The following is an 18,714-nucleotide window of genomic DNA, read 5'->3' as shown; positions in this document are numbered from 1 at the left end:
TTCCCTACACATGTTTGGTATCGCCGCGTCCGTAACGACCTGATCTATAAAACGGTAATGTTACTTTACCCGAACGGTGAACGCCATAAAAATAAAAAATTAAAAACTATGATGAAATTGGAATTTTGCCCACCTTACTTCCCAAAAAAGGTAATAAAAGTGATCAAAAAAGTCGCATCTATGCCAAAATTGTAACAATCAAACCGTTATCTCATCCCGCAAAAATCATACCCTACCCAAGATAATCGCCCAAAAACTGAAAAAGTTATGGCTCTTACACTATGGAAACACTAAAACATGATTTCTTTTGTTTCAAAAATGAAATCATTGTGTAAAACTTACATAAATAAAAAAAAGTATACATATTAGGTATCGCCGCGTCCGTATTCACCGGCTCTATAAAAATATCACATGACCTAACCCCTCAGATGACCACCGTAAAAAAATAAAAATAAAAACGGTCTAAAAAAAGCCATTTTTTGTCATCTTCCGTCACAAAAAGTGTAATAGCAAGCAATCAAAAAGTCATGTGCACCCCAAAATAGTGCCAATCAAACCGTCATCTCATCCCACAAAAAATGAGACCCTACTTAAGATAATCGCCCAAAAATTTAAAAAAACTATGGCTCTTAGACTATGGAGACACTAAAACATTTTTTTTGTTTTAAAAATGAAATTATTGTGTAAAACGTACATAAATAAAAAAAATTGTATACATATTGGGTATCACCGCGTCCGTGACAACCTGCTCTATAAAATTACCACATGATCTAACCTGTCAGATGAATGGTGTAAATAACAAAAAAAAAAAAACGGTGCCAAAAAAGCAATTTCTTGTTACCTTGCCGCACAAAAAGTGTAATATAGAGCAACCAAAAATCATATGTACCCTAAACTTGTACCAACAAAACTGCCACCCTATCCCGTAGTTTCTAAAATGGGGTCACTTTTTTGGAGTTTCTACTCTAGGGGTCCATCAGGGGGGCTTCAAATGGGACATGGTGTCAAAAAAACCAGTCCAGCAAAATCTGCCTTCCAAAAACCGTATGGCATTCCTTTCCTTCTGCGCCCTGCCGTGTGCCCGTACAGCAGTTTACGACCACATATGAGGTGTTTCTGTAAACTACAGAATCAGGGCCAGAAATAATGAGTTTTGTTTGGCTGTTAACCCTTGCTTTGTAACTGGAAAAAAAATATTAAAATGGAAAATCTGCCAAAAAAGTGAAATTTTGAAATTGTATCTCTATTTTCTATTAAATCTTGTGCAACACCTAAAGGGTTAACAAAGTTTGTAAAATCAGTTTTGAATACCTTGAGGGGTGTAGTTTCTTAGATGGGGTCACTTTTATGGAGTTTCTACTCTAGGGGTGCATCAGGGGGGCTTCAAATGGGACATGGTGTCAAAAAAACCAGTCCAGCAAAATCTGCCTTCCAAAAACCGTATGGCATTCCTTTCCTTCTGCGCCCTGCCGTGTGCCCGTACAGCAGTTTACAACCACATATGAGGTGTTTCTGTAAACTACAGAATCAGGGCCAGAAATAATGAGTTTTGTTTGGCTGTTAACCCTTGCTTTGTAACTGGAAAAAAAATATTAAAATGGAAAATCTGCCAAAAAAGTGAAATTTTGAAATTGTATCTCTATTTTCTATTAAATCTTGTGCAACACCTAAAGGGTTAACAAAGTTTGTAAAATCAGTTTTGAATACCTTGAGGGGTGTAGTTTCTTAGATGGGGTCACTTTTATGGAGTTTCTACTCTAGGGGTGCATCAGGGGGGCTTCAAATGGGACATGGTGTCAAAAAAACCAGTCCAGCAAAATCTGCCTTCCAAAAACCGTATGGCATTCCTTTCCTTCTGCGCCCTGCCGTGTGCCCGTACAGCAGTTTACAACCACATATGAGGTGTTTCTGTAAACTACAGAATCAGGGCCAGAAATAATGAGTTTTGTTTGGCTGTTAACCCTTGCTTTGTAACTGGAAAAAAAATATTAAAATGGAAAATCTGCCAAAAAAGTGAAATTTTGAAATTGTATCTCTATTTTCTATTAAATCTTGTGCAACACCTAAAGGGTTAACAAAGTTTGTAAAATCAGTTTTGAATACCTTGAGGGGTGTAGTTTCTTAGATGGGGTCACTTTTATGGAGTTTCTACTCTAGGGGTGCATCAGGGGGCTTCAAATGGGACATGGTGTCAAAAAACCAGTCCAGCAAAATCTGGCTTCCAAAAACCATACGGCGCACCTTTCACTCTACGCCCCGCTGTGTGGCCGTACAGTAGTTTACGGCCACATATGGCGTGTTTCTGTAAACGGAAGAGTCAGGGCAATAAAGATACAGTCTTGTTTGGCTGTTAACCCTTGCTTTGTTAGTGGAAAAAATGGGTTAAAATGGAAAATTAGGCAAAAAAATGAAATTCTCAAATTTCATCCCCATTTGCCAATAACTCTTGTGCAACACCTAAAGGGTTAACAAAGTTTGTAAAATCAGTTTTGAATACCTTGAGGGGTGTAGTTTCTTAGATGGGGTCACTTTTATGGAGTTTCTACTCTAGGGGTGCATCAGGGGGCTTCAAATGGGACATGGTGTCAAAAAACCAGTCCAGCAAAATCTGGCTTCCAAAAACCATACGGCGCACCTTTCACTCTACGCCCCGCTGTGTGGCCGTACAGTAGTTTACGGCCACATATGGGGTGTTTCTGTAAACGGCAGAGTCAGGGCAATAAAGATACAGTCTTGTTTGACTGTTAACCCTTGCTTTGTTAGTGGAAAAAATGGGTTAAAATGGAAAATTAGGCAATAAAAGGAAATTCTCAAATTTCATCCCCATTTGCCAATAACTCTTGTGCAACACCTAAAGGGTTAACAAAGTTTGTAAAATCAGTTTTGAATACCTTGAGGGGTGTAGTTTCTTAGATGGGGTCACTTTTATGGAGTTTCTACTCTAGGGGTGCATCAGGGGGCTTCAAATGGGACATGGTGTCAAAAAACCAGTCCAGCAAAATCTGGCTTCCAAAAACCATACGGCGCACCTTTCACTCTACGCCCCGCTGTGTGGCCGTACAGTAGTTTACGGCCACATATGGGGTGTTTCTGTAAACGGCAGAGTCAGGGCAATAAAGATACAGTCTTGTTTGACTGTTAACCCTTGCTTTGTTAGTGGAAAAAATGGGTTAAAATGGAAAATTAGGCAATAAAAGGAAATTCTCAAATTTCATCCCCATTTGCCAATAACTCTTGTGCAACACCTAAAGGGTTAACAAAGTTTGTAAAATCAGTTTTGAATACCTTGAGGGGTGTAGTTTATAGAATGGGGTCATTTTTGGGTGGTTTCTATTATGTAAGCCTCGCAAAGTGACTTCAGACCTGAACTCGTCCCTAAAAATTGGGTTTTTGTAAATTTCTGAAAAATTTCAAGATTTGCTTCTAAACTTCTAAGCCTTGTAACATCCCCAAAAAATAAAATATCATTCCCAAAATAATTCAAACATGAAGTAGACATATGGGGAATGTTAAGTCATCACAATTTTTGGGGGTATTACTATGTATTACAGAAGTAGAGAAACTGAAACTTTGAAATTTGCAAATTTTTCCCAATTTTTGGTAAATTTGACTTTTTTTTATGCAAAAAAAAATATTTTTTTAACTTTATTTTACCAGTGTCATGAAGTACAATATGTGACGAAAAAACAATCTCAGAATGGCCTGGATAAGTCAAAGCGTTTTAAAGTTATCAGCACTTAAAGTGACACTGGTCAGATTTTCAAAAAATGGCCTGGTCCTAAGGTGTAAAAAGGCTGTGTCCCTAAGGGGTTAAAGCCACCTGATTGGTTGCTACGGGCAACTTCACTTCATTTACTCCAGTTTCTAAAGAGCACCGGTAACATGTCGTAGTAAATATGGTCTATAGAATCCGACCAGTATAACCCAGTATTGTAAGTTTTATAACAATGTGGGTGGATTTAGGGTGGGGGCAGATTACACAACAGCCCAGAAATATATAACCCTGCCTCTTATTTAGGTGGAGAGTTTGGGAATCTCCTTCTGATGCTCAGCCTCCACCTCAGCCTTCAAAGGCCTGGTGGGAAAGGAAACCACTGCCCAGAACATGGTTACAGGACATTTTCCCTTTTGTCACTGTTGATATGTCAGTTTTTTGTACATATCACTTTAATGTATCCATAAACTTTATAGGAATAACAAAAATTACAAAACATAGAGCCATGAGAACAGAAGCTCCAGAGTTTTCATGGGAAATACAATTATTTAGTAAAACAGATATGTTGGAAGTGGAGAATGGTCCTCTTTAAAGTCAAATCATCATTAGAACAACTCATGACCTATTAGAACATGTGAGCAGGTGTAGTCCTCAGGGTGAAACCCCTTTCAGTTCTCGGGTTAGACCTTCATCTGTCAAGTTCCCAAAGCGTCTGTCCAGTCATTCCTTAGGCTGAGTTCACACTTTGGTTATTTGGTCAGTTATTCCCATAAGGATGGGTTCACACTAGCATTATGCCATTCCATTATAGGTTCCGTTTATAATGGAATATAACGGAATGGCCAGACGTAATGCAAAACGGAAGTCTTTAAGAGGCATTCTGTTTTGCTCCGTCCTAATAGAAGTCTATGGGCAAGCATAACAGATCTGTCTGGTTTCCGTTATGCAGAACGGAAAAAAAGTACTGCCGACAGGACTTTTTTCTTCCATCCTGCATAACGGAAGCAAGACGGATACGTGATGCTTGTCCATAGACTTCTGTTAGGATGGAGCAAAATGGAATGCCTCCTAAAGGCTTCCGTTTTGCATTCCGTCTGGCCAGTCCGTTATAAACGGAACCTATAACGGAATGGCATAAAGCTAGTGAGAACCCACCCTTAGTTATTGTGAGCCAAACCCTGTAGTGAAGCCTACTCAGAGATCAGGTGTAATGAAAAGATTTCCTCCTATTCTGTGTTTTTGACCTGAACCTGTTTTTTTTTTTGTATAAAATAACTTTTTGGTTTTCTGATGTGACTTCTTGCCCTATATCTATATATTTCTTCTTCACAGTCAATGTATCACCTAAAGAGAAGAAAAAGATGGAGGTAAATCAAAACATCATGGCCGATGACAAGGAGACAGAACTGGTGTCAGACAATTTAGTGGAACAGGAAATGCTAGCAGAATACCATCAGATTCATGACCTGATCCACAACATGGAAGAACTCTACATCCAGTACTATGGTGGACAGGATAAAGAACAACAATATGAAGCTGAAATGCTAGCAGAATACCATCAGATTCATGACCTGATCCACAACATGGAAGAGGTCTACATCCAGTACTATGGTGGACAGGATAAAGAACAACAATATGAAGCTGAAATGCTAGCAGAATACCATCATATTCATGACCTGATCCACAGCATGGAAGATCTGTACGTCCAGTATTATGGTGGACAGGATGGAGAAGAACTGCAAAATGAGGATGGAAATAACAAGGAAGATGGAGAAGAGGGACTGGAGAATGCAAAGCGACCCAAGAAAAGCCATAAGATTTCGCTGCTAAGACGCCTACAGAAATCATTGGCGAGAATTGCTGGGTTAAAAAGGAGGAGGACAAGCCTCATCAAAGAACCGATAAGTCCTTGTGAAATCCCAGGCCCCAGTGAAATCAGAGGTAGGAAATCATTATAGGAATGTTCATGGAAATGGCTCAGAAGCTGTACAGTTTATGATAAGTTAGGATGCATTCACAAAATGTTTGTGCTTTACGTTTCCCATATGTTCCAAGCAGCTCCCAACATATCTGGGAGATCTTCATGGTGCACCAACATAAACTCAACCACTGTTTGAATACAAACATAGGCCCTGATTTATCAAGAACAGCATGTGCTACACTGGTTGTCATAGGGCCTGCTACTCCAGAGGAGGCATTTAATTTATGATGAGGTGCCAGCATAGTCGAAAATAAAATGCCTCCTCCAGCAGTTTGTGCACCAGAGTGAAATTTGCTTCACCTCATAGCTGCCATGCATTGGAGTCATCATTTATACCAATTTCTAGCATAAATGATGATGAATATGTCTGAGTCAGTGGCTCCTTCCACACCATATCCCCTTTTCAAAATTGTTGAGGCGGCATAAACATGGCAGTTACAATGACAACTATTCGCAATGGCATGTAAAAATTCACAAAACCCGGTTTGCAACTTCTAAACACCAAATCGGGAAATGATAAATTTCCCCCTTAGTCTGTAACCAAAGACAAATAGGCCTGTTAAGGGCATAATAAATCCAAAAGGTATTAATGATTTTATTTAGGGCTTAGGCCCCTTGCAGACGAGCGTGGATGGATTAGGTCCGGATGCGTTGCAGATGCGTTCAGTGAAAAAATTGCGATTTCGCAAGCAAGTTCATTCAGTTTTGTATGCAATCACGTTCAGTTGTTCAGTTTTTATTGCGCGTGTGCAATGCGATTTAATGCATGTTGCACGGGCGTGATGAAAAACTGAAGGTTTACAAACATTCACTTCTATGCGGCCAGCGTTGCGTGAAAAACGCAGAATATAGAACATGCTTCGATTTTCACACAACGCACAAGTGATACGTGAAAAACAACGCTCATGTACACAGAACCATTGAAATGAATGGGTCCGGATTCAGTGCGGGCGCAATGCGTTCGCATCACGGAATACTCGCTCATCTGCAAGGGGCCTTAGAGTTTTATACTTTGTGAATATAATGTGAAATTTATGTTCCATGTTGTGACCACCTATTATGTGTTTTGCTATGGGATAGGAATGAAATATATATATATCTATATATATACATAATGCAGGTTTTCTCTGTTTCCTACAAACAGCCAAAGTAACATGTAAAGGGAAGAAAAATGAGGAAGATAAGGGGGAAAATAAAAGCATGACGGTCAATGAAAAGAGAAAAGATGATAGATCTGAGAAAGACTCAACCACTAATGACAGCTCTCTAGAACTGGAAACACCAGAGGAGCTAAGCAGATCTACCAAATCTTCTCAGAGCAGCAGTAGCCCTAACGTGAAAACCACCAAAAGTGGCATCTGCTTAGAGGAACCTGACCAGTCTGGCGAGGAACCATCTGCCACAGTACCCCTTTCATTAGAGTCCTTTACTTTCCATCTGAAACTGGGAGCAGGAAGCTTTGGTCAAGTCTACTTGGCAAGAGATATCATCCGCCAAGAATGCGTTGCCATCAAAGTTTCAAATAAACGGGATTTAACGGAGAGTGGATACAGTTTTGTAGAACGCCATGTCTTAAAACTATCCCATGAAAGTCCATACCTGATTCACGGCCTGGCTGCCTTTCACACCCTAAACTTTGTCTATTACGTCATGGAATTGGCCACCAGAGGAGACCTGTTTGTTTTTATGAGAAAGATCTTTCCTCTTGACACTGCCACAATACGATTCATCTTGGCAGAAGTGGTCTGTGGCACAGAGTTCCTGCACAACAAAGACATTCTACATCGGGACCTAAAGCCAGGTAACATCCTTTTGACAGTAGACGGCCATGTCAAAATAACAGACTTTGGCATAGCAGCAATGGGTGTGCATCAGGGTCCCTCAAAGAGGTGCATAGGTACACCAGGATTCGCAGCCCCAGAACTGGTGAACGGCAACTCACATGGACGAGGGGTAGATTATTTAGCAATTGGCGTGATTCTATGCAAACTCTACACAAGAAGGGGTCCTTTTCCTGGAAAACATCAAATAGAAATTGAGCATTCTGTCCTCAACTGTCCTCCAGTCTACCGAAATTCGTCTCTGACTCCTGAAGCAGACAACCTTTTACAAGGGCTGCTGTGTAAAAATCAGTTCCAGCGGCTAGGAGTGAAGGGAGACATAAAAAAACATCCATTTTTTGCAGACATCAAATGGGAAGATGTGGAAGCCAGGAGAATGGCACCACCAGCGACCATGATGGCAGCTCCTATTGACCTAAATATTAACCAAACTCTGGAATATGCTGAAATGCCAAACATAATAAGATCTAAACACCAAAAGATCTTCAACCAATTCAGCTTTGTGTGTCCAGAGTGGTCAAGACAATATCATCCTGTCATCATGCAGAACCAAACTTGGATGGACAAAGTATTAGCTATGAGTCCATTCAGAAAGAAATAAAAGTAACTGGTCTGTGAATAAAGCTGGTGGATGACTAAGTCAAACCAGAAATCCATACGTATTCTCTATCTATGAATTCCTGTTCCTTTCCACAACCTACCTGACACCATGAAGCAGCTCCTGTACCATGGATGAGCCAATATCGACCACCACATATAGATGCTACCATGGCAGGTGAGTAGAGAGTGAAGATAAGCTATTTCCCATAAGTTTTCATGCCAACTGAGAAGACAATTAATGCATTGGTCATATAGATGGTCATAGGACAATAAGAGCAACTTTGCTCATGGTTTATTTTTGTTGTTGTTAGGGCATTATGCTTATTACAAAGTCTCCAGCCTGGACTGTGACCTCCAGCTTACCTCCATGACTGATCATCATTACACTGTCTCCATAACTCACCCACCATTCCTACTGGACATTGTAAGTATATCCCTTAGATTGTCCCTGTAAAGATTACATGATGTGGAATGTGTTTATCCCATGAGATACTGATCTAGACATGTATATCTGTCTTCTTACAGCAAACACTGGACAAGACAGCTCAACCGGACTTTCCCTTTAACCGGATTTGACAAACCTACCGAGTGTCCACCACTGAACATCCACGTAGATTGGAGCACCAACAATCCAGGGTTTCATTCCGATCGCCATATTTGGGGTCAGGGAGGAATTTTTTCCCCTTATATGAGGACAACTAATATTCCTCAGGGGTTTTTCGCCTTCCTCTGGATCATCATAGCAAGTAATTAAAGGTTGAAATTGAAGGACTTCTTTCAGCCATACTTGCTATGTAACCATCTACAATGTGGTGGCAGAGACAGAAGGAACCTGCAAAGATAGAAAGCAGATCCTTCACCTACCGGATGTGACAGAAGGAAGCTGCTATAATATAAAGCAGCTCCTTCACCTACTGGACGTGACAGAAGGAAGCTGCTAAGATATAAAGCAGCTCCTTCACCTACTGGATGTGACAGAAGGAAGCTGCTAAGATACAAAGCAGCTCCTTCCCCTGAAGAGCGGATCATCATCTTCTGCTCCTTTCTATAGAAAGTGACTTTATCTAAAGTCTTTATTTACATGATTGTAAGATCTTTCATGAATTAATAAATATTAAAATCTATAGTGAGTTTGTCTTTATTATATCTATGCATAACTTTAGGAGAAAATGTATAATAAATGATAAGTAAGGTTTGACGTGACATCATGCACGGCTAAAGGGCCCTTTACACGAGCCAAGAATCCTAAAGATAATCGCTAACGAGCACTCATAAGAACCCCATACAATGGAGGTAATCGCTGCAGAGGTCTTCTCCATCAGCCAGCAGCAGATTATAAGGAAGAAACGCTTATTTCCCCGACAATCTGCTGCCCTAACGTCTCTAGTAAATAGACCTTAAGTTAATGGAGGAGAATGATAACATCATCTTCTGTTTTTATTGCCCCTTTACATTGTAGGATGAAAACTGGTATACATGTGAAGATACAAAACATCAGGATTCTGAGGGTGAAAGCGTTTCATTTGCTTCTCCCCCGATCCGGGGTGTACCTAACCTCTCTGCTGCCAAAATGTCTACATCAGAAAAGTCATTTCTGGAGAGAAAAAGTCCCATTTGTCACAGAATTTTGCTTTGGATTTTACCCTTTGTGCAGCAAGCCCTTCAGGAGCCAGTGCAGAGGATGGGAGTGGTAGTGGCCCTGATGAGATGAGTTGTCACTGTATACTCTCTTAGACCATCACTCCCTGGGGTTCAGGGCTGTGAAAAGGTCATGTTAAAGGATCAGGCAGACATAGAAGAATAACAAAAAATTTTCTTTACTAATTGAAAAGAATGAGTTACCGTACATCCAGCTGTCATCTGTACAAGGGGCAATTTCCTTATCTCCAGATGATGAGGTAAGGTGGCAGGCAAGATGTCAGACAATAGCACTCTAGAGTAGTCCTTCTTTCTCTACTGATTTCCCTTTGCCAACAGCAATAAGCTGGTTCTTGTAGCTATAGGTGTCCACCCATAATATGCTGGCTTTTGAGTGTGCCTGTCCTGCACTGTGGTGATAGGTGTCTTAACTTGTTATCCCTTCATCTGCAGTGGAGTCTGTACAGCTGTAGTCCTGATCACTCTTCTGACTTGGTATTCTATGGCTCTTAGATCATCTGGTGGCCTGGGACAATGCAGTCTCCCTAGAGTAGTAGTCCTCACAGACAAGCTGTATCTCTACTCCCAAAGGCCCATGGAGCGGGAGCAGATGGATGTGCTACCTTACTCCAGACTTGCCATGCTCATTCTCCATAGAACTCTCAAGAGCTCCCCCTCCTGGCAGGAAGTAGGACTATCCACTCCTACCAAGAGGGGAGGAATAGAATGTTCCATTCCTAATGCCACCGATACCTTTACATACATTTATACAAAATATAACAAACAATTGGAAATACTACATATGGGATATTGTATTTGCAATGCAAAATGTAAACCCCATGGTCAAATTCAGAAAAAAGTACATTCAAACATAATTAGCATATTTAAAATTTACTGCAGACCTCAGCAAAGAATTTTCGCTACAGGTAATGCTATCTTATATAGCAATGGTAAGTGAAGCGCTTAATGGCCTACGCATTACCCACAAATATACAGTATATACACAGATATATACAGCATATACACACACACATATATAGCATATACACACACACATATATAGCATATACACACCATGTGCAGTGACCGGGTTTCGGGTGGCCCCAACGTTACACTGGGTCCCCCGGATACCAGGGAGATGTCACCACGTGTTCCTGCTCTCCGGAAAGGATGGTAAGGAGTGGTGCTCCCCAATGGAAAATAAATCCAGAGCGTTAGGGTCTGCAGTAACCAATGTGCTTCTTCACTGGAGGAATTCAGGTGCAAAACAATACAGGTGAGGCACAGGGCTGGCTTCTCCAGTCTCCTCCCTGGCAGAAGAAGGGTTTGATGCTGAGGAAAGGCTAGAGCTACAGTGTCCATTTCTCTCTCAGAAGGCTGGTATCCTGGACAAAGGCTGGTGATCCATGGTCTGTGGCAGCGTATCCCCGTCTCAGCGTCTTCTTCTGGTCACTCATGTAGGCTGGCAGAGTCTTCCCCTCCAAGCACTGGTCCCTAACTGCAGAACACTTGGGGCTCTGACTGCTCTCCTTATAGACCATTTCTAGCTAGATTGAAACCTTCTAGTGGGAGGGTGGAGTGGAGAAACACAGCACAAACAGTTACAAAGTTACCACTCCCGCCTGGCATAGACGTACATTAGAGCTTCAATGATACTCAACGGCAATGACACAGCAGGTTTTCCATTCAAAAACAAGTTTCCAGACATAACAACAGAGCTAAAACCAGACATTCAAATGGTCAGTCCGGCTGGTTTTGGTGGTAAACAAGTTTGGCTTTTCCCCTCCAAAGCATACTCTTTTTTAAACACCTCCTGTCCGCCCATAGACTAAAAACGTCCGGGAGGTGGTTCTATATTTCTGAATGGACGTTCCTGAACGTCTATTCAGAAACTGCAGCTCGGGTTGCCCTCTGTCAGTGACAGCAGGGCAACCCTTAGAGAAGGCAGGGACAGTGCCCAGGTGTCCCTGCCTTCTAGATCGCTGTATACTCAGTGCTCAGCGAGCGCTGTGTATACAGTGCAGGAAGCGCTATGCGCTTCCTGTTCCGGCCCAGCGGTCATGTGATCGCCGGGGCCGCGAGAGTGCAGGAGCTGTGAGGTCTTACAGAGACCTCGATCAGCCCTGCACTGAGGCTGTACAGCGCTGTACAGCCTCTCTGGGGGGTGTATTTCCCCTGTAACTGGGGCTACTATGTCAGCCCCAGTTACAGGAGAAATCAACAGTGAAAAAAAAAAGTGAAGTTAAATGTCCCCCAGAGGTCTTATATGCGGGGGACGAAAAGTGTAAAATAAAAAATACAAAAATAAAGTGTTAAAAAAATCAATAAAAAAAAAGGTTTCACATGTAAAAACATGTAAAAAAAAAAATTCCCCAAGTAAGGAATTAAAAAAAAAAGTTAAAAATAGAAAAATTTAATAAAATAGACATATTTGGTATTGCCGCGTCCGTGACGGTCGGCTCTATAAATATATCAAATGATGTGTCCCAGTCCGATAAACACTTTTCAAAGCAATTTTTGTCACCTTACATCATAAAAAGTGCAACACCAAGTGATCAAAGAGGCGTATGTCCCACAAAATGGTATCAATAAAACAGTCACCTCATTCCGCAAAAAATTTGCCCCTACATAAGAAAATCGCTTAAAAAATACTATAGCTCTCAGAACATGGAGACACTAAAACATAATTTTTTGGGTTTCAAAAATGCTATTATTGTGTTAAAGTGAATAAATAAAAAAAGTATACATATTAGGTATCTCCGTGTCTGTAACAACCAACTCTATAAAAATATCACATGACCTAACCCCTCGGTTGAACACCATAAAAAATAAAAACTGTTTCAAAAAAAGCCATTTTTGTCACCTTAAATCACAAAAAGTGCAACACCAAGTGATCAAAAAGGTGTATGTCCCATAAAATGGTACCAATAAAACTGTCACCTCATCCTGGAAAAAATGAGCCCCTACATAAGAAAATCTCTCAATAAATAAAAAAACAATAGCTCTCTCCGCGTCCGTAATAACCAGCTCTATAAAAATATCACATGACCTAACACCTCGGGTGAACACCGTAAAAAAAAAAATTAAAAAACTGTCAAAAAAAGCCATTTTTGTCACCTTACATCACAAATAGTGCAACACCAAATGATCAAAAAGGCATATGTCCCACAAAATAGTACCAATAAAACCGTCACCTCATCCTGGAAAAAATGAGCTTCTACATAAGAAAATCGCTCAAAAAATAAAAAAAACTATAGATCTCAGAACATGGACACATTAAAACATATTTTTTTTTGTTTAAAATTGTGTAAAACTTAAATAAATAAGAAAAAGTATACATATTAAGTATCGCCACGTCTGTAACGATCTGCTCTATAAAAATATCACTAGACCGAACCCCTCAGGTGAACGCTGTGAAAATAAATAAATAAATAGATAAAAACTGTGCTAAAACAAAAAAAAATTTGGTCACCTTGCCCCATAAAGTGTTATAATGAATGATCAAAAATTCATATGTACCCAAAAATAGTACCAATAAAACTGGCACCTTATCCCCTAGTTTCCAAAATGGGGTCACTTTTTGGCAATTTCTACTGTAAGGGTGCATCAGGGGGGCTTGAAATGGGACATGGCATCTAAAAACCATGTGGCACTCCTTTTGTTCTGCGCCCTGCCGTGTGCCCATACAGCAGTTTATGACCACATGTGGGGTGTTTCTGTAAACCGCAGAATCTAGGTAATAAATATTGAGTTTTGTTTGGCTGTTAACCATCGATGTGTTAAAGAAAAATTTGGATTGAAATGGAAAATCTGCCAAAAAAGTGAAATTTAAAAATGTGATCTCAATTTTCCTTTAATTCTTGTGGAACGCCTAAAGGGTTAACAAAGTTTGTAAAATAGGTTTTAAGTAACTTTAGGGGGTGTAGTTTCTACAATGGGGTCATTTATGGGGGTATACACTATGTAGGCCCCACAAAGTGAATTGCTTCTAAACTTCTAAGCCTTCTAACATCCTAAAACAATAAAATGACATTTCCAAAATGATGCCAACATAAAGTAGACAAATGGGGAATGTTAAGTTATAAATATTTTATCAGGTATCACTTTCTGTTTTAAAAGCAGAGAAATTGAAATTTTGAAAATTGCTAATTTTTCAACATTTTTGGTAAATTTGGGATTTTTTCATAAATTAAGGTGAAATATATTGACTCAAATTTATGACCAGCATGAAGTACTATGTGTCACAAGAAAACAATCTCTGAATGGCTTGGATAAGTAAAAGCGTTCCAAAGTTATTACCACGTAAAGTGAGATATGTCAGATTTTCAAAATTAGGCCTGGTCAGGAAGGGGGCAAATGGCCCAGATGTGAAGTGGTTAAACTCTATGGCAGCTGTGGAAAATTACTAGCTTCTCAATCAAAGTCCCAAAAGTCTCTCAGTATTCATTATCCCTTTCCACAGAGCCATGCAAATACAGTGCAAATGAAGAAGATATATATCACAACATACATATGCAGTTACACAGTATTAAACAGTGCAAGTTAACCCTTTCAAGTGAAATGTATAACTTTGCATAGAGGAAATAGGCAAATGTCCACAAATGTCCAGACTTCACAGTACCCCAGCTCCACGGCACTACACATGATTCGCTAATTAGTAGTTACAGTAAGGAGATTCTGACAGAATTGAGGTTAGGGTGCTGCTGCATATTCAGGTGTTTTTCATGTTGTTTTGGAAGCTAAAACCAGGAGCTGATCCAAAAAAGCTGAGAAGTATCTTCCCCTAATGTTTCCTCCCCGTTTATGATCCTCACCTGGTTTTAGCTATCAAAAACTGCATCAAGAAGCCTGACCATGTGGCTTTGGATTTTGTTGCAGAAACGTCCGTGGCTGAGATTCAGTTCCAATCATTAGAATTGAACTTTCAGAAATCTGTGTGCTTGCTGCCCCACTCAAATGAATGGAACTTGTTTTCAGTCACAGAGAAAACGCAGGCAGGTCTCTGGCAGAGGAACCAAGACTTCAGAGGAACCAAGACTTTCACAGGGAATAAATGGCTCTGTTGATCGATGGGTTAAATCGAACATCAGAGACATTAGACTCAGGTTTCTGCTGTGTGAAGCATCAGGCTTCCGGCGGCTTTTGCACTCCCTCTGTTCTAAAGCGTACAACATCTTTATGCACAGCAAATGTCATGAAGGGGTTAAAGCAAACAACTTTGACAGTAAAAGTGATCCTGTATTTGCAACATTTTTTGGACTATAGGATGCACTAGACCATAAGACACAACTTAGATATAGAGGATGGAAATAAGAAAAAGTTTTCATCAGATCTCTGTATCAGACCCCCATTCCTCCTCAGACCTAAGATCAGGGGCGGATTGGCCATAGATCTTACAGGGAAATTTCCCGGTGGGCCGATGCCCAAGGGGCCACCTGAGCCCTCCTCACAGCTGGTCAGTGGAATTTTTGAGGATGTATTTTGGGCTGATGGGGACAATATTTTGTGATAGACTGTGGTATTTGGCTCTATTGATGTGGTATAATGTGCCATAATATGGTATTGCTGGCCCTGCCTTCCATCAATTTGGACCCGACTACAAAACAGGGCCACTTTTAGTATTTTCTCCAGGACCACTTTAAGCTCCCAGTCCGCCCCTGCCTAAGATCAGACCACCATCTGTCCCCCAAGCTGTATTAGTCCTCAGACCAGACCCAATCAGACCTCTGTATCAGACCTCAATTTGTGCTTAACAGGGTTTTCCAGGTTCAGGATCAGTCATTAATATCAAATCGATGAAATCCAACACCCGACATCCACACAGATCAGCTGTATGAAGAGAAGGAACTGCAGTGTGCACATGCCGTCTCTATTCCTGCTCGCTGCTGCTATGTCTATGGCAAAGCAACAGCAACCAGGAAGAGAGACGGGAGACGGCATGTACAGTATTACTGTAGATAATAGTTCAAAATCAGGGTGACAATAGGTACCTATATACAGATAAAACCATACACACACATTATATGCATATGTATATATACTGTATTTTTGGACTATAATACGCATCTAAGATTTGGAGGAGAAAAATAAAAAAAAATGTTTTCCTCCAACCAGACCCCCAGCCTCCATCAGCCTCAGATCAGACCCATCCAATAGCTTCAGCTCAGACACCATCAGCCCTCAGCTCAGACCCTTATACAACCTCAGATCAGACCACCATCAGCCTCAGATTAGACCCCATCAGTCTCACATCAGACCCCCATCAACCAGTCACACCAGACACCCATCAGTCTCAGATCGTACTCCCATCAGCCTCAGATCAGACCTCCATCAGCCTCAGATCAGACCCCATAAGACCTTAGATAGGATCCCCATTAGACCTCAGATCCCACCCCAGCAGACCTCAGATTAGACCCCCATCAGACCTTAGATAGGACCCCCATCAGGCCTCTGATTTGAACCCTATCAGACCTCAAATTGAACCCTAATCAGAGCTTAGAGACGTATAAAAAAAGTAATAGGCCAATTCATTTGCCGCATTTGTGGGAGGGGAGGCTGATTAACGGCCCTATTTATACTCACCTGTGGGCCTCACGCTGATGTCGACTCAGGCTGAGGTTTTTCACATTGGGGGAGTCACTGCTGATGCTGTAGGATCGGGGCTTGGTGGAGGAGGGGGGTTAATGTCGCGATCCGGTGGAAGCAGCACCAATAAAGTAGTGGAGAAAAAAGGGTTCTTTTAAGCCATGTTGTGCCAGTGCAAACACATACTTTTGAAACACTTCTGTTAGCTGTAGAAAGATTGTGCGTCACTATTAGGCTCAGTTAACACTTCACTCATAGGATTAACTGACCAAATAACTGAATAGTGAACTCAGCCTTACAGGTCTATGTTAGCATCAGGTATAAGGCTACTTTCACACTGGTGTTTTGGTTTCCGTTTATGAGATCCATTCAGGGATCCTTCCAGCAGTCCAAAACGGATCAGTTTTGCCCTTAATACATTCTGAATGGATAAGGATCTGCTCAGAATGCATCACTTTGGATAAGTTTGGCTCCGTTCCACCTCCAGTCCCCTTGGGTTTCCGTCTGACGAAACTGAGCCAAACGGATCCATCCTGACACACAATGCAAGTCAATTGGGACGGATCAGTTTTCACTGACACAATCTGGCACAAAAGAAAAGGGATCCGTCCCCCACTGACTTTCAATGGTGTTCAAGACAGATCTGTTTTGGCTATGTTAAAGATAATACAAACGGATCCGTTCTGAACGGATGCATGTGGTTGTATTATCTAAACGGATGCGTTTGAGCAGATCCATGACGGATCCTCACCAAACGCGAGTGTGAAAGTAGCCTAATGTAGTTAACCGTGAAGTGATCAAAGATTCTACTATAGAGGTTTGGTGTCTGGAGCTTAGACACTGCCATACCGGGAGAGAGACATGGCGCTAAGCAGCTATAGGAGCGGTGACATGTCCAAGGCTCTGGTGGTCCCCGGCGGGACCCTTCCCAGGGCTAAGGAAGGATCTCCAATGGGTTGGAAGAACGTAAGCCAGGCATCAGAGTATCACAGGAAAACAGTCACTTTAGAAAAAGAAGATTGTGAAACATTTGGATTTGAGATTCAGACGTACAAACTACATCACAAGGACAAAAACACTGTGGAAATGTTCATGTTTGTCTGTCGGGTACACAAAGGAAGTCCTGCCGCGTGGTGTGGGTTGAAAATTGGTGATATAATTGCTGGTGTAAATGGCCTCAACATGGAAGGAGTCAGGCACAAAGACATTGTCGAACTGAGTAAAGCATCTGGAAATAAAATCAGGCTGGAGACGGTCTATGGTTCTGCCATCCAAAAAGCTGTACTGGAGGCCAGACTACAGTATCTAAAGCAAACATTATATGAGAAATGGGAAGAACATCGCTCACTAATGGTGCAGGAGCAGAGACTGTTACATGGCATTGTTGTAAAGGACCCCAGTGTTTATGACACCTTGGAATCCATCAGGTCATACATTTACGGGACAGTTCCACAATGTACCAAAGATCCACTCCCCAGTACCCTGGCTACTGGAAGTATATGCAGCAGCGCAAGCTGCCTGAGCACAGCCGAGGATAACGAGGACGCGGTCTATCAGACCTGCTACTTCAGCTCCAACTCTACAGATGATATTCACACCGTTCTCAACAAAAGCACAATCAAGCCTTACAAGTCTCCACTAACTCGCAGCTCGAGTGTTAAGTGTACAAGTCCTGCTACGAACTGGGAGATGCCCAAGGAGCAGAGTACCTTTGTCTCTTTACCCAGGAAAAAAAACACAAGTTTTCAGAAAAGGCTTCTGAAGTTTGTCCCTGGCCTAAACAGAATTTTAGAAGAGGATGCCAGTCCTCTTTAGCCCCCCTACTTATATAAAAAGTTTAAGTTAAGTTATTTATTGTTCTGGAGAAGAGTGAAAATCTTTGTATTTGAATTGTTAGACTTTATTGTTAAACGTTATACCATTTTTTGTTTTTCATTAAAATGTTTGCAAAAGTAAAAAAAAAAAAAAAAAAAAAAAAGATTCTACTATAGAGTGAAAGCACTGTCTCATTTTACACCGTCTGCTATTCATAGAATGCGAGATAACCTGTTCTGTTAGCCACTGATTCTACTAAAATGGGAAAGAGCTGTCTCATTTTACACCGTCTGCTGCTTCCACGTAGAGTGATAGATAACCTATTTTGTTAGCCGCTCAGTTAGCCGTTAGCCGTAGTGGCCCAGTAACAGAGTGTAGAGGTGGTCAGCAGTAAGGTTGTTTTGACGCCACTGTTTATTTTTCCATTTTGGTCAGTAATGGATCAGTATTTGTAAGGTAAAAACAGGAATGGATCCAAAACACAGATGACATGTGAAGGAAATATTTGCATGTCTTCTGTGTTTGGACCCACTCCTGCT

At 41.1% G+C, this 18,714-nt stretch overlaps 1 protein-coding gene across 1 annotated transcript; it reads left to right on the top strand.

Annotated features, from left to right (window-relative positions):
- The first annotated feature begins 17,221 nt into the window (after positions 1 to 17,221).
- On the top strand, positions 17,222 to 18,175 carry LOC122920087 (protein TAMALIN-like). Its single transcript, XM_044269297.1, has one exon. The coding sequence runs from the start codon at positions 17,222 to 17,224 to the stop codon at positions 18,173 to 18,175; it is 954 nt and encodes a 317-aa protein (XP_044125232.1).
- The last annotated feature ends 539 nt before the right edge of the window (positions 18,176 to 18,714 follow it).

The sequence above is a fragment of the Bufo gargarizans genome, chromosome 10 (genome assembly GCF_014858855.1).
Source record: "Bufo gargarizans isolate SCDJY-AF-19 chromosome 10, ASM1485885v1, whole genome shotgun sequence".
NCBI classification, from domain to species: domain Eukaryota; kingdom Metazoa; phylum Chordata; class Amphibia; order Anura; family Bufonidae; genus Bufo; species Bufo gargarizans.
Note: the sequence above shows the minus strand (reverse complement) of the source record. Positions and strands in the feature narration are given on the sequence as shown.